The 12,763-nt window shown below is 39.7% G+C and overlaps 1 protein-coding gene across 4 annotated transcripts in view; it reads left to right on the top strand.

Moving 5' to 3' along the window:
- Nucleotides 1–12,763, top strand: part of MTA1 (metastasis associated 1) — an 86,794-nt gene that overhangs the window by 15,034 nt on the left and 58,997 nt on the right. For 2 of the 4 annotated variants that reach the window (XM_074832812.1, XM_074832810.1), the window contains exons 1-3: nt 3,961–4,155; nt 4,378–4,445; nt 6,851–6,944. In XM_074832812.1, the coding sequence (XP_074688913.1) occupies nt 4,101–4,155; nt 4,378–4,445; nt 6,851–6,944 (217 nt within the window). In that variant the 5' untranslated portion in view covers nt 3,961–4,100. Of the gene's footprint in view, nt 1–3,957; nt 4,156–4,377; nt 4,446–6,850; nt 6,945–12,763 lie in introns of those variants that run through there. The other 2 variants (XM_074832813.1, XM_074832811.1) reach the window with 2 other exon arrangements.

Here is a 12,763-nt window from a genome sequence, read left to right as displayed (position 1 = left end):
ATAAAGGCTTTTGGGGGGGATTTATGTATGTGGGTATTTCTGTTCTATAACAGCATAGGCAAGAGGAAGCAATACATCTTGAGTTTGAGTCAGAAGGTGGTGATACATGTGATGGTCTTTACTGTCTTGTGGTATTGCCACAATCCTCAGTCATTGCTTTAGCCTGATCACAGATAATTCTGTAACGTGCATGACTGATGCTGTTAATTACGATCATGATGTGGATGCATGGCTGATTAATTCAAGGATTGTGAGTTTAAACTGCAAGCTGTTGTGAAGGTATGGGATTGAGTCTCCAACTGCCTTTGTTCAGGCAGTTGGGTGGGAAGGGGTGAGCCTCATGCGTTTTATGGTGGTTGCTGTTTGTAAGGAGACGTGCCTGCCGTGCTAGTCCTTTTCTTCAATTGTCTAAGTAGGAAAGCAAATAAATTAGCAAGGATAGACAGTCTGTTCTGTTTGAAGGGTCTGACTTCTTTTGCTTGCTATAGGGCTCTACTTTTCTGTCCCTAGGCCTTATTTTTTGTTTTAGTGTAAGCGTACTCTTTCCTTCCTGTTCTGTGGTAGGAGCTGAGATGCCTATCTTCCTGTTTTTCAGAGGTTTGTTAATTTTGTCTCTTTCCCCATCCTCTCTATCAGCCCAGGGCACAGAGACTCTGGCAGTTGTGCACATACAGGATGTCTCCCATTGACAACTGGATTGCAGAGGGTTTCTGCTATGCGATGTGCAGTTGTACCTACTGTCCTGAAAGCACACTGGGAGAATAGTATTAGTTGGGTAGGCAGCATTAGAAGGATACACTTCCGCGGCGTGGAGGAAGCTGGAGGTGAAGGGGAAGTGCTGCTCAAGGGGAGAGGAGGCGCTTTGGAGCGTAGGGGTCAATGGATCATGGTGCTCTACCTCCTCTAAACCCACTGCAGGAAACCAGCCTCCAGGGGTTTTGTTGTTTGTGGAACAATTTTAGAGGAGTGCTCTCACGTGCTAAAGCATCAGTTTGGAGACTGATTTGTTGAACTTAAATTTCTTTGTTGTACGTGTGGAACAGTAACTCGAGCGTTTCTCTGTTCAGGGCAGCATTTTAATTTTAGTTAAAGCATTTAAAATCTCTATGAAAAATGCAAATTAATCCCCTCTGATTTGTTCACATTCTGTGTTAGTGATTTGCTGTGCACTCTGCATTACTTGCGGAGAGGAAGAAACCCTTTTCCAGGTAATTTGAGATGGGAAATAGGTCTCCATTAGTTGCATAGCTACTGGTGAAATGCCTAACATAGTTGTGGGATTAGTCTAAAACACGGATGAGATGTACTGGGCTGTGCATTGGTGACTCGATGAAGTCATTAGCACTGGTCTAAGTATGTATCTGTAAGCTGTGTCATGGGTCAGCTCTTGTAGCATCCGGTGGGACAGTTGGGGTTCTGCCTTCTAGCCAGCAGCGTGCAGTTGGCTGTGCTGTGAGGTGTGTTTGCAGTTGCTGATCACGGAGAGTGGGTTTGGGGATGTTCCTGCTGCTGAGCAAAACAATGTTTCGGGGAGTTTATTATTCAAAACTGTTGGATACCGCTATGGGCTATTCTTTGGTAAACCATTCATCTGTGATTAAACTTCCTTTAAATCCACACCAGATTTTACAATCAATAAACTATAGTTACATGAAAAATCGAGTTAATGTTCACTTGAGGTAGAAAACGTGTCTGTGAGAATATATGCAGATATGTGCACACAAAAAAACTGTTAGAAAAAATTATGTGAACTATGAACATTTGTAGCAGTCACCTGAAACCCGTGGAATTAGAGACAAGGTTATATTTTCAAGACAGAGATTGACATTTCCTTTAGTTTTCATTTTCAGTCACAGTGTTCACAAATGTAAGATTTTTGCATCAGTGTCAGCCAAAGTACCTGAAGTGAGGGGTAACTGGTTGTCTTGGGAGTAACGAGAGGGGTCGGAGGAAAGAACTTGTCCTTTCTTCAGGTGATGGAGCCTTGAGGTGAGTTGTGGCTGGTGAGCTTGGAGGCACCTTGGAGCGTCCATATCCTCTACCTCAGCGCCCTTGTAGGGCATGGGTGGTTCTGCTGTGGAAGAGAAGATTTCTCTTTACTCTGCTGATCTGTAAATTGCTTAATGCCCGTCATTGTTATTTCAGTCAGCAGTTGTTATTGCTGAAGCTGCCAAATATCTGTTTGGTTTTGTGACTTCTGGTAGAGTTGGTCATAGTAATGTTGAGCCTGTTGTTTCCCGTTTGGTGTGCCACACAGAGTGGGTGCTTGGGAATGGAAGTTTAGGATCTGGTTACCTGGGTGTTTTAACCATTTCTGAGAACTTTGTTTTTCTACAATGCAGATGTCTAATCAGAATTCTTTAGATGAGATCATTCTCCAGTCAAAAATCCATAGGGAAGTGATGTTTAAGAGAAATCGACTCTTGCAGTTGGGAAGAAAGTTTTGGAGTCGCTGAGATGCATGTTAGTGTGTGAAGATAGCTGGTGATCAGTCTGAGAGGTCTGGAGCACAGAATGCACACAAATATAAAAAATTGGGTGTGGTATTTCTATGCTTTATTAGCCGCGGTTACACTGCATGGTTAGGGAATCCAAGATGCACACTGAGTATTGGCATTGCTATCCAGTCACTCATCCCTTCAACCAAGACCATGCTGAGACTTCATTGTCAAGGTGTCTTTGCAACTCATGGCATATGACATATTTTTTTGAAAGATGAGCTTGGAAACCGTCTTTTACAATCTCAGAAGTGACAGTTTTTAACCCCTGAGACTCTTGACTCGTGCCCGCTGTCCTAAGGCAGCCCAGCCCTGTTGAAGGGTCAGGAGGGCACTTGAGTCGTTTGCAGGGAGTGGAAGCTGCAGGTCCCAGCGGTCGCTGCGCTGCGCTTGGGTCTCTCGGAGCAGGTAGCTTGGGCTGTTAACTCCGGGGGGACCTGCGGATAACGGGAGCTGTAGGCAGGGATTATTAAGCAATATTCAGAAATCATTGTAAGTTGCTATAAGTAAATAAGTTGCAAAGCAGGTGATCATTTCCTTGTATCAGCAGCAGTCGGAAAATACTGGTGACTGGAGTTTGAGTAGTGTTACGCGGGGAATTGGAAGGGCTGCTGTAGGACGTGGTGGGTGAATGCTCTCATGTCTCCCTGGCCACCCGACAGATAAGAGGGGAATTGGTAACTCTCATGGTGCAGCTTTTCAGGAGCAAGAGGCCCTTGGGGGGGGGTGTCTTCCTTCCTCTGGGCTGGGGAGGAGGTAACAGTATCGCTGATGCCCACTGCCTTTTTAACACGCATTTCAGGGAGATTGAGGCTAACAGCTTCAGCCGTTGTCTCTATTTACAAAAGGCTACCACCGTTAAATGCCCATTCATCGCTGGAGCATCATGCTAATGTGTTCATTGCAGAAGATTACCGGAGTCGTGCCCGGGGGCTATGGGTGTTTTGCTCCAAACACAAATGAGCTGGGAAATCTGGAGGGAAATCCTCTTAAATTTAGTAGATAGTCTTGGAAGGAATCTTTGTTAGATCTGCATGCAAGGTCAGCACCTGAGGGCGTGTGGCTGCGGGGGATGGTGAATTCAGCCCTCTTTCTGCCTCACTTAAAGTTTAGGGTTTGGCTTCTGGGGTATTGGGAGATAAAGGCCAAATCCATTTAGGACTCTTTAGCTTCTGTTTCCTTACCTGTAAAAACGAGTGGTTAAACTTGAAGCTCAGTGATACCAAATAATTTATATGGCACTTAATGTTTCTCTGATTTTTTTTGAAGGCACTACTTTGGGTAAAAAACTCATTTTCTTCTTCTAAGATATTTATCCTGCCTGAAAATACGGGCATTACTGACCTGTTTAACTTACTATATGGAGTTTTTTGAGGGTATTCTGAGATAATATAGGTGTAAAAGGAAGCAGAGAAAAAGATGAGAGAGACTGAAACCATTTGTATTCTAAGTAAATGGGCAGTACATGTAAGCTGAGCTAGTGGGAAGAGGAAAGATCGTATATTGCTGGTGAGAAATGGCTAGATTTTGCTAAGCAGCAGCGAGTAAAGACAACAGTGTGATCAAAGTGGAAATAATCTGATCAGAGAGAGAAGGAAGATCATGTGCTTTGCTTTCCAGACTGACAGTAGAGCTCCATTTTTAATTTTTCCCAAAAGTGAGTTTATTGCCTTTAGACTGCACTCATATATGTTCCTTATACTGGCACTGATTTTTTATTTCCTTGCTTAAAATCCCGGATTTAGTAGGAACATTTGAAATACTGCTTGTGCCAAGAAATTAATTTGATATGGTGTGTCTAACAGGTATACATGTGAGGTTTTGATTCGATTTCTAGCAATTTAGCATATTTTAAAGAGTCTTTTTTTCTTTTTGTCAGATTATGTCTACTTCGAAAATTCTTCAAGTAACCCATATTTGATACGAAGAATAGAAGAGCTCAATAAGGTAAACAATTTCTTCCATCAAGTCTTTGAAGTTAATTGAATTTATGAACTGTTTGATTTGATTAAAATCAAAGCAATTCTTTAGCAGTACTCTGGTCATTAGAAGCTTAAAAATACTTTTGTTCTGATAATTTTCTGGAATGCTTTCCGACCAGCTAGATTGTTCTCCTTTAGCATGAAAGGACTGAGGAACAAGGGTAGGTCATTCTCAAGGTGATTATGCACACCTGTAGGGTAGGAGACTTCTGCAGTTCTTCAATTCTGTGCCAGGATCATTCGATATGAAGATAATAAAACAGCTTGCCTAGAGGATGGAGAGCTTTGTAATTCGATCTTTCTTGGGGGGAGATTCTTGCTCGACAGGAAGGTTTGGAACTATTATCTGCTTCCTCAGACTTTGTATTTGCTGATTGTCTTCTGGGCCAGTGTATTATTTCATCTGCCAAATTTCCCCTTCATTGGGTCTAAAAGGGAAGCATGATAGCTTGTATGTGGGAAGCCAGCTGAAGCCCTCGATGCTGAAATTTTATCTAGTTGAGGAGGAAAGAGTCTTCTGAAGCCATTAGCTGTGTCCTAAACATGCCACTTTCTCAGGTTTAATACCAGCATGTCCATTGCAGCCCATACAGAAGGAATGTAACATTGCTGGTTTGGATTTGAATTTAAATTAACTGACTAAAATTAGATCTTTTTCTTCAGCCACGAGTGATGGAAAAACATGTCTTTCTAAAACAGTTATTTGGAAGAGAAAATATAATGACAAATAAAGAATCTGAAGGCTAGGACATTCTTGTAACCCCTTTGTGGTGGACGTCTTTTGCGGAAATACTTTGCCTCTCTTCCTTGAATGAAACAAGGGCGAATTCTTAAAATATTCCCAGTAGATCCATAGCCATCAGGTATCAGTAGCTGTATTCCGTCAGTTACAGGGTGCAGATTTGTTAATCAACTTTCTAGGAAAGTGTTGTTCTCCCTTCCTTTCCCTCTTCATTCTTCCCCCCTTTGAAAAATGAACTTGCAGCCTGGATCTCTCATCTTGCTGCAGCTCTTGCTTGAGCTGTAATTTCTCTGACCTACTCTTTGAAATGGGTTTTTCAGGTTGAAATGAATCATGTATCTTGTGTTGCCTTTTTTCCCTGAGTGTAAGTGAAGCCTGGGCAATTAAGTGAAATATATAATTCTACACTGTGGCTGTGTTTTAACAAGATGGCTCCTGCCTTTGTATTTTAGTTCCTCGAAATTTAAAAATTCTGAATTACTTAACAGAGAAGGATAGAAATCCTGCAGGCTCTGTACCAAAAGCTGGTAGGCTGCAAGGGGAAATACTTGTGCATGTATGTATTGTCTGACTTTTTTTCTTTGCGTTAGGAAAATTGGTATTGTGGAAGATGAAACTTCCTCCATTCAGATCTTAGCAACAAGCGTGTATATCAGTTTTTATTTTGTTTTCTTGTGGACAGATTGCTGGTGCACTGCCTTTTTTGGAGGCTTCCCAGAGGGGAATTTGTATCTTAGTCTTCTAGTTTCTTAAACTGTGTGCCATCATCATAGTTTTCAAGGACTCTTCAGTAGTAAGCTACAACTCTTTTAAGTTACATTTTCATTATTTGTTGATTTATTTGAGAGTCAGTAGATAGGCTGGGGCTGTTACAAACCAGTGTGTGTATTTTCCCTAGAGTCCCTATAAAGTCTGTTTCACAATTTGGCAGGTGCCATCGTATAAGTGATTGATCACCTATTTCATTATAAGAGTCCTAAGGAAAAAAATTCCAAACCTTTCAAAAATTCAAATTTTTTTTTTGTATGTTGTCACTGGTGTAGAGTTTATTGCCTGGTGCAGCTTCCTTGGTTCTCCTTTTGGAATGATTTTTTGGTGGGGGTCATTGTTCAGCTCAGCAGAGCTGTCAAAGAAAGAAAATCTTAGGTTATTTCTTTTGTGAAAGTAATAGTGGCTGGGTTCTTTCTTGCTTTCCTACTGTCCTACAGGGTTTGGAGAGCAGCCTAAACCTGAACTCTGTTGTTCTATTTCACAGTTATTTTTATTAGGATTTTAAAGATGCTTTTGAATTCTACTTAATATAGGCATCACCTGAAAAGTATCAGAGTGGCTTGTTAATACATTGTAGATGCAGGTAGGTGTTTCTTCTCACCATTTGAAACATCTGTAACTGCTAAAAATGGTGATCCTGCAGAAACAATTGGGAGGGAAGGGCCAAAGTTTCCCTACCCTGGAAGGGATCACACCAGGGTTTGTGTGTTAGATGATGTGTGTGCAGCTGGAGGGTGCTAAAAGGCGATGCTATGTAGCTCTTGTGCAAAATGCCAAATTACTTTTGAAGTTCCTAGTTCTGTGTGTGCAGTTCAGTTCTTTATTTGTGCTCATTTTTTTCTTTTTTCCCGTTTCAGACTGCCAATGGAAATGTGGAAGCAAAGGTGGTATGTTTCTACAGAAGAAGAGACATATCAAGTACACTTATTGTATTGGCAGACAAACATGCAAGTAAGCTTGTTTGTGTTCAGATTGCTTCTATAAAAAAATGCCAAACTTGGATAGAACTTATGTGCAGTTTCCCTTAAACCTTTTAAAACTTCACTTGGTGTATGGTTTGATTATGGTGGGGACAGGACTGAAGTTTTTGATTAGGGCTGAATAAAGACATCTTCTTTGCTCCACAGAAGTGAATTTCTTAATTTTTGGAGTGAGAGGAGGTATTCTCCCTGTCTCATATATTACTTCTCACAAATTATTTGGTTTTGTTAGTAGATTAAAAAAACCCCAAACCCTCAAACTTTTTTTGTGAGTAAATCAAATAGACTGATCATAGGAAACCGACTTAAAACATGGCCAGATTGAAACTTGGCTAACAGGAATTCTCCTTAAATTTCAATATTAATTATATTTTTTTTAGTGAAATAACTTTCATCTGAACATGCTCAGTAAATACACTTCAAAAGCACTGCATTAGGACATACTATCACTATTTTGAATATTTCAAGTCCTTTTGTTAGGAAAAAAATGTCTTTGCTGAGAGGAAACTTTGAGTACTGTAGTTACTTTCTGATTTAAAAAAAAGCGTGAAACTAAACTATCATAAAATTCAGGGGATTGCTCATGCTACCTTACATCTGCCTCCCTTGCATGTATGCATTGTGTAACTAATTTCTTGATTTTTATTATTTTACAGAACGTTGTGTTAACTTATGTTGGCATTTACTCCTCTACCAAGGAGATCAGAGGCATGTGAGACAGCTAGCTGAGTAGAGATGGAAGTTTATTTCTAAACAAAAATTTAGTGTTACAATTCTCCCTCAATTATAGAAACAGTTTTAAAATACTAAAAAGTGTATACAAAAACCAGTTATGTGTCAGTATAGAATAGATGCTTGCCTATATAAATCTATAAGGCAGGATACTGCAAAAAAAGTCAGATGGATTAAAGAAACCCAAACCAACACACAAAATAGATGACAAGTAACTGTAGATCTGTGTGTTCTAAACTCCAAAGGAGGTGTGAACATGGTGCACTAGCTGGCTCTCAAGGGGAGCATCCATCTCTGGGGGAGAAATAGTGCAACATATCACGTGAAGTTGGACACTTTATCTGGGGTGCTTCCAGCCTGTTTGACTCCATTCTCGTTGCCAGTGAGGATTAGATTTAAGTTCATTGCACCTTCCTCTGCCAGTTCAGCATCCCTCTTGTCCCATCCTTGCAAGGTGATGGACACTACTAACAAAACAGATATGTTGAAAGGGGAAAAAAGAGAAGCAGGTAGAGTTACTAAACTGTTTTTACTTGTAAACAATGGATTATGTGAGATGTAGCTGTTCAGATTGCTTAAAATTGAGGAAAAACCATGGACAGCAGTATCAATCCTTGTAATTCAAGGCACATACATAAATGAAGAAGCAGCAATCAGATCTGGGCATGTCAAAATTATGATTTAGCTGCCAAGCATCATTGTCTTTTAATGTGCTTCTTGGTGTATATATGAATAGACCGTGATGTATATGTAATACACATCTACATAGTTGTACTGCATGGGGATTGATTAAATCAGATACTCAGTTTTAATAATGGATGTAATGTCTTGCTGTGTTCTCTCAGTGCTGTAGAGCCACTGGGGAAAACACACAGCAAAACTAGCCCCTTATTGATAAATTGGAATATTTTCTGTTGTAGATTCAAGTCCCAATAAGTCCCTCCATTGCACCCATCACCATTGAGATGAGATTTGCCTGTGTTGCAGAATTGGGGTAGCAGGCAAGGCTTTTTTGGTATCTATCTCTTCAGTGCAGCAGTATTCATTTTATCTGAGAATACTGAAGCTTAATAGGAGCTTCACCATAAACAACATGACTATTGATTGATTCCTTCATCTGTGTCTCACTTCACTAGATTTAGTAAAGTAAGCAGGTAGGAATGATCCAAAGAAACACATGTCTGAGTCTGAAAATGAAAAACATTTGAACCCGTATAAACGCTCTTTGAACTTGCAAAGACTGATTTCTTTTTGTGATAAGAAATTTAAGTTGTTTTTTAAATGCAAACGAATAATTCATTGTTCATATGAACATATTATGTGTTTGAAAGACAGGAAAATTCTTCTATACCACAATCCTATTAATAGAGCCACCAGAGACAACCGATGCTGTCACTTAGTGTAAATTTCATTCGTAACTAACATTTTTTTCAGTATGTTTCTTTCTGGTGCAGAATAAAATTGCTACTAAATGACTTCCATTTATTTATATAGATGTGCTGTTGTGTGGCCTCTCTTCTTAAGGAGGGAGAAGAGAGTAAAATTAAGCTTTTGGACAGCCGTTAGTTCTTTACTCTGAAAAAAGAAATCTACATCCTGCATGATATAATGAAATTAAATTTTGTGGATGTTAAGATTCTAGCACAGATACCCAACACTGTCACTGACTTTGAGTTCATTTCCATAAAGTCTCCTGTTGCCTCATTTTGATGCATTTGCAGTAGATGTACGTATCTGCATCGCTGATCTTTTAACTGCCTTTGTTCAGCTGATTAATGGAGCTTTCTGACTGCAGACATTTCTGGATTCACAGAGTCTTCTGTTTAAGATGCCTTTATTTTAGACCTACTGTTGAGATCAGTGCAGTCAGAGAGCCAAGTAATGGGAAGATATGGCCAGAATGTGAATGGAAAAAGTATATGTATACTTTGTAGTATTTTTTCTCTTTCAATAAAGGAAGAAAAAAGATGTGATTGTGAAATGAATGTTGCAAAGTTTAAAAGAAAATTAAAAAACGCTTATGCTTTAGCTTGTATAATCCATCAGATACCTGAAAGAGGCAAGTCTGAGATATGTTGTTTTTTCTCATAACTCTTTATAAAGAGAAATGAGTTGTAAGCACCTTATTCTGTAGTTGGTGACTGTAAATTAGTACCTGATGTATGCAACCTGATTCTTGGATTTGATCTGTGATCCTACTATTTTTATCATGATATAAAGCTTGTCTGGGCTGTCCTATAAATCTTCAGCCTTACAATGGCCTCCATACACTGTTAGCACTTTTTATTCACAAGCCTCTTTTAATCACCTCACAAATTATTCTAGGGAATTTCTCCACCTGTTTCTGAAATGAACCTGCTTCACCAGTATGAGTCTATTTAATGTTCTTGCCCAGAGACTTTGTAGTGGTTTAAGATAGATATTGTATGCAAACAAGATTGCAGGCAGAACTTGATGGAAGAGAAGCGAGAAAGACAGTTTTACTCCTCAGGCTACTGTCGGATGCTGTGCCTATATATTTTCTATATATATAGTTTCTATATAATGTCTTACATAGTTTCTTACATAATTAAGTAAATATTTCTAACAGCAGGAACACAACCTCCTATCCTCCCTTCTAATGATCCACCCCCAACTATCTGCAGATACTTGTGACCTGTCTTATGACCACAGTTTTGGCTTCATTAAAAGTGTTTATCCTGACTTGTAAATCAATGAGTAGCTAGTTGGTAGTGGTTGGAGAACTGAGTAGTTAGTGCTGGCAGGTTTGGCAGGTTTATGGTTAGATTTCAGCAGCTGATGTTTGTGTGCCAGAGTGGTTTTGTAAATGCCAAAGCTTCTAAAAATAAATGTCTTGCAGCAGTGAGGTGTCATTGCTCAATCAGGCCCTGAGTTGCATGAGACCTGTGTGCCTAAACAGGGGTGGGGGGTCTGTTGAGTTTGGGTTCTTTTATGTTTTAGATAACACCAGTCTAAATGCAGTTTGACAACAGCTTCACAAATGAGGATTGGTTGGTTTTTTTTTTTTTCTTCTGTTTTATTCTCTTTGTCCTCCATTTTCTCACACCACCACACATGCAGATTTAAGAGGAGTCAAATTCATTAACCCACTAATGACAGTTTGGCTCTGTTGTTACTGAAAGGAGGAAACTTTTTTTTCTTCTGGGGGTGGTGCAGTGAGGACAGATATGCTAAGTGTCCAAAATAGTGCCTGCTCTTGGTGCTACCCGTAATAGTGGCCATGGCTACAAAATATGGTCATAAGAAGTTTTTGGAAGGGATCGTAGTGGGATGTCTTGATAATGTGGCAAACTCCTCCTGAAGTGTCAAGGTATAAGGATTTCTATTTGTTAAAACTTTCACCATATTTTCTATAGCTACAAATCAGTATCTGGGTTTTGGTAGAGACAAAATTAATAAGGCTGAGGCTTAATATAGACCATTTGAAACTGGACCTGGGTGAAGGAATGTGGTGGTGTATTGTTCATTTCTTCAAATGCAACGCTTCTGTAATGTCCTTCCAAGCTGCTTAGTTGAGCTGTTAAAGCACCAAGAGTTTAAGCTTTCTTTGTTACCAAAGGAACTGTTGTGCAGGTCACTAACACTGGCTTTACTGTGTTTCCCAATGTTTTGACCCCTTTTTTTTTTCTTTACGTGTTTTTGTTAGTGATAACCATGCTAACTAATTCTCCTGTTGCTACAGACTGTCTACCAAGCTGGACAACCTAGCGTGCTCTCTAAACCTAATTTCTGTATCTTGTTTGCCTTGTGCATTTCCAAATTGTGCCATGTAGCTGCTTGTATGACACCCAGAGAAAGGGCTGGTGCTTTCTGCCTCTGATGTTGTAGAGAGCCCAATATGATCTGTAGCAAATTGCTATTCTTTCTAGTGTCTAGCAAATATTGATGTTTAATTTCACATCTCATACACCCAGTCATTTTAAATTACAATTATTGCCTCTTGGGTTTCTCCTGCCAACTCGAAGTTTACTCTTTCTAATTATTTTTCCCCGTATATGTTAGCTTTCACATGAGTCTTGCTGTTTGTGTCCAATCTGCCCGTCTCTTGTTCCCGATATAAGTCGTCTTCAGGCTTTGTTAATGTGCTATTAATGACACTGTCATCAAATATCAAATAATACTTAATCTAGTACACTCCTTGCAGCATTCCACTGGCTACTTCTGCATAGCTGATATATTACTGTTTGTATTAAGACTAAATGTTTAGTTTTAAATCTGCATGAGCACATCTATCAAGCAGAGAGATTAATTTTTAAGTAAGGCTTTATGAGAGCATTGAAGTCCCAATATACTGCACCTACTGCATTCCCACACCACTTACTCTGCAGTACTGTAAAAATGCAGGCATGTCTTTCTGAAAAGATTTCTTATATATTTTATGTATACGGTTGTATTTTTTGGAGACTTCTCAGGGGTTGCCATTCTTGAGAAGGAAGTCTGCTTCACTTAGAGCTTGAGTGCTTGAACTACAGGAGGGTGAAACACAGATGTGTCACACAGGCTTGTCCTGGAACCTGAGGCTGGGCCAGCCCCTGTTGTGGTTTACAGTCTGACTTACGCCTTTGCTGTCTGCGCAGAGGTGGTGAGGTGGTATTAGTTACAGTTTTTGTCAAAGCCACTTTTGCGTGACTTTAGTAAGGCAGAGGGGTTCCTGTGCTGGATCCAGCCCTGTATTCTCTCCTTTCCTTGGTTCCAAGTACATTTGCCAGGTTCATTCTCTTCAGTACTAAATCATGGCTGTGAAAAAGGAGGGAAGACGTTTGTGTAGATTTGTTTGTTTGTTGTTTCTTGGAATATTCCTACCTTTGTATTTGAGAACTATGATAACTTTTACCTCTGTGTGTGGGGAGTTGTTACCTGTAGAAGTGTCTGTCTTTTTTTAAAGAAAAGTAGTATTGTGCTTTTCTATTTTGAAAGGCTGTGCATAGTGGAGCTGGCATAAGAAGAAAATGTGTGCTTCCCACCTTCCTTATTTTATTACAAAAGCTAGACCCATAAATAAAACACTAGTTGGAAGACAAGCCTAGCTGAAGGGAT

The sequence above is a fragment of the Strix aluco genome, chromosome 8 (assembly GCF_031877795.1).
Source record: "Strix aluco isolate bStrAlu1 chromosome 8, bStrAlu1.hap1, whole genome shotgun sequence".
Classification (NCBI taxonomy): Eukaryota; Metazoa; Chordata; class Aves; order Strigiformes; family Strigidae; genus Strix; species Strix aluco.
Note: the sequence above shows the minus strand (reverse complement) of the source record. Positions and strands in the feature narration are given on the sequence as shown.